General features: G+C 62.1%; 1 protein-coding gene across 1 annotated transcript in view; it reads left to right on the forward strand.

Annotated features, from left to right (window-relative positions):
- LOC104506334 (cholesterol side-chain cleavage enzyme, mitochondrial) overlaps window positions 1-2,716 on the forward strand; it is a gene marked incomplete at its 3' end in the record, with an annotated part of 3,636 nt that extends 920 nt beyond the window's left edge. The window contains exons 3-9 of the mRNA XM_010147255.1: window positions 184-422; window positions 841-1,044; window positions 1,516-1,676; window positions 1,754-1,920; window positions 2,059-2,137; window positions 2,350-2,541; window positions 2,664-2,716. Coding sequence (XP_010145557.1) covers window positions 184-422; window positions 841-1,044; window positions 1,516-1,676; window positions 1,754-1,920; window positions 2,059-2,137; window positions 2,350-2,541; window positions 2,664-2,716 — 1,095 coding nt within the window. The remainder of the gene's footprint in view (window positions 1-183; window positions 423-840; window positions 1,045-1,515; window positions 1,677-1,753; window positions 1,921-2,058; window positions 2,138-2,349; window positions 2,542-2,663) is intronic.
- Window positions 2,717-2,719: the final 3 nt, after the last annotated feature.

Genomic DNA, 2,719 nt, shown 5'->3' on the forward strand with positions numbered 1-2,719 from the left:
CGTGCTCCTCAAGTGAGTCGGGAGGCTAGGGGATTCTCCTCAAAAAGGGGTTTCCAAGTCCCATCGCAAGAGCCCCTGCACACGGGGCGGTGAGAAGCTGGAGCATCAGGAGGGTGATGGGGATGTTGGCTGGTGCTGTGCTTTGCGGGGTGGCATCCTCTGGAGAGGGGGTAGAAGCCAGGGGGACACTGGTGACATCCCTCCCAATCTGGTGTCCTGCAGGACGGGGGAGGCCTGGCGCTCGGACCGCCTGATGCTGAACAAGGAGGTGCTGTCACCGCAGATGGCAGAGGGTTTCGTGCCTCTGCTGAGCGAGGTGGGCGAGGACTTCGTCCGGCGGGCACGAGCCCAGGTGGGGAGGAGCGGCCGTGAGCACTGGACAGCCGACTTCACCCACGAGCTCTTCCGCTTCGCCCTGGAGTGTGAGTATCAGGGGCACGAGGCTCTGCAAGGTGTGTGTCCCCCCCCAAACACCCCCTTGCATGGTGCCCCTTGCAGGGTGCCTGAGATGGGTGACATGCTGCAATTCCCCCGGCTTCATCCTCAGGGATGGGCAAACAAGCTTCTCCCCCAAAGCCTTAGTGTCTGGAGGGATGTCCTCTCTCCAGACAAGCAGCGAACAGCTCAGCTCTGCTGATAAAAGTTTTGTCATCCACTGGTCATCAAACAGGTAGCCAACCCTGCCCGACAAGGAGTGCCTCCATGGCTCCGTGTTGCTCGGAGCGAGGACGAGGCCCAGCTAGGTCCCTGTAGCCACGGAAAGGCTGGAGTTGGCCATGGGAGGGTGGAGGGGACGGGGTCCCCTCTGACCAGGTCCCCTCATGGGTGCTGTGCTCGCAGCCGTGTGCCATGTGCTGTACGGGGAGCGGCTGGGGCTGCTGCAGGACTTCGTGGACCTCGAGGCGCAGCGCTTCATCGATGCTGTGAGCCTGATGTTCCACACCACCTCGCCCATGCTCTACCTGCCACCCACCCTCCTCCGCCACCTCAACACCAAGACGTGGCGGGACCATGTCCAGGCCTGGGATGCCATCTTCACCCAGGGTGAGCACTCCTCCTGCCTGCACCACCCTCTGTCACCCAAGGCCCCTTGGAGGTCTTGGCTTCATAGCGCAGCCGCGTCTCCCCAGCGTGGAGACCTTCTCCTGGTCCAAACACCCAGCACAGGGCCACCGAGTCCAGGAAGGTTTTCCACATCTGGAGCTTGAGGGATGGAGCAGTGGGGAACCATCCAGGAGGATGAAAAGCAGATGATGGGCATCACATTTTAGAGGGGCTTGTGGCCTGAGGGAGCTTTTGGCATCTGGGACAATCCTCCTGTGGGGTTTCCCCCTCCTGGGGCACCCTCACCCCTCACACTCTGTGCCCACCCAGCCACTGCTGGGTCCCACAATCCCAGGCTGCTGCAGGGACAACTGTGAAGGAAAAGCCACCGGCTTGGGGCAGTGATATCCTCAGCTGCCACATCTGGTGCCTTCCTTCTCCACCATGGCCCCGGTCTCCATGTTTCCTCAGCTGACATGTGCATCCAGAATGTCTACCGGGACCTACGGCTGCAGCGCAAGAGCACCAAGGAGCACATGGGCATCCTCTGCAACCTCATCCTGCAGGACAAGCTGCCCTTGGATGACATCAAGGCCAGTGTCACTGAGATGATGGCGGGAGGGGTGGACACGGTAAGGAGCGGGCAGGGCGGCTGGGCAGGGAGAAGGTCCTGGCTGGTACTGAGCCTTGCTCCCCTGCCTCGCTCCAGACCTCCATGACGCTGCAGTGGGCCATGTTCGAGCTGGCACGGTCCCCGGGGGTCCAGGAGCAGCTGCGGGCAGAGGTCCTGGCCGCCAAGCGAGAGGCAGCGGGGGACAGGGTGAAGATGCTAAAAACCATCCGGTTGCTCAAAGCTGCCGTCAAGGAGACGCTCAGGTGAGGAGGAGCTGAAAAACCACCCCAGCCCCTTCCCGCCCAAAATCTCTCGCACTGCTGGGACATTTTGCACCGAGGTGGGCTTGGCTGGGCCAGGTTGTCCCTCAAAATAAGGTGTGTGGGACCTGCCCTCCCCAGGCTGCACCCTGTGGCAGTGACCCTGCAGAGGTACACCACGCAAGAGGTCATTCTCCAGGACTACCGTATCCCCCCCAAGGTGAGCACAGTCCCCGGGTCTCTCCTCACCATGACCCACTTCACACAGGGCTCTGGGCGGAGGTGGGACCTGGAGCACGGGTGGGTGACGTAGGGGGAGCATCTGTGCGACTCGTTTGGGGCTGGATCCCATCCCTGCACCCCCTTCCTGAACCCTGAGCACTCAAAGCTGCGGGGGGAGCCCAGACCCATGGGGCTGGTCCTTCCCCGCAGACGCTGGTGCAGGTTGGTCTCTATGCCATGGGCCGGGATCCTGAGGTCTTCCCCAAGCCGGAGCAGTTCAGCCCGCAGCGCTGGCTGTCAGCAGGCTCCAAGCACTTCAAGGGGCTGGGATTCGGTTTCGGACCCCGCCAGTGCCTGGGGCGCCGGATCGCCGAGCTGGAGATGCAGCTCTTCCTCATGCACGTGAGCATCCCACTGCTGGGGACACCGTGGACCTGGCGCTGAGGGGACCAGGAGGGGTGTGTGGCATGGGTGGTGTTGGTACTGCCGGTGTTTTCCACCTGCTCTTTTCTCCTCCATCCCAGATCCTGGAGAACTTCAAGATTGAAACAATGAGAGCAGTGGAAGTTGGGACCAAGTT

This window comes from Eurypyga helias, unplaced genomic scaffold (genome assembly GCF_000690775.1).
Source record: "Eurypyga helias isolate BGI_N326 unplaced genomic scaffold, ASM69077v1 scaffold22242, whole genome shotgun sequence".
NCBI lineage: Eukaryota > Metazoa > Chordata > Aves > Eurypygiformes > Eurypygidae > Eurypyga > Eurypyga helias.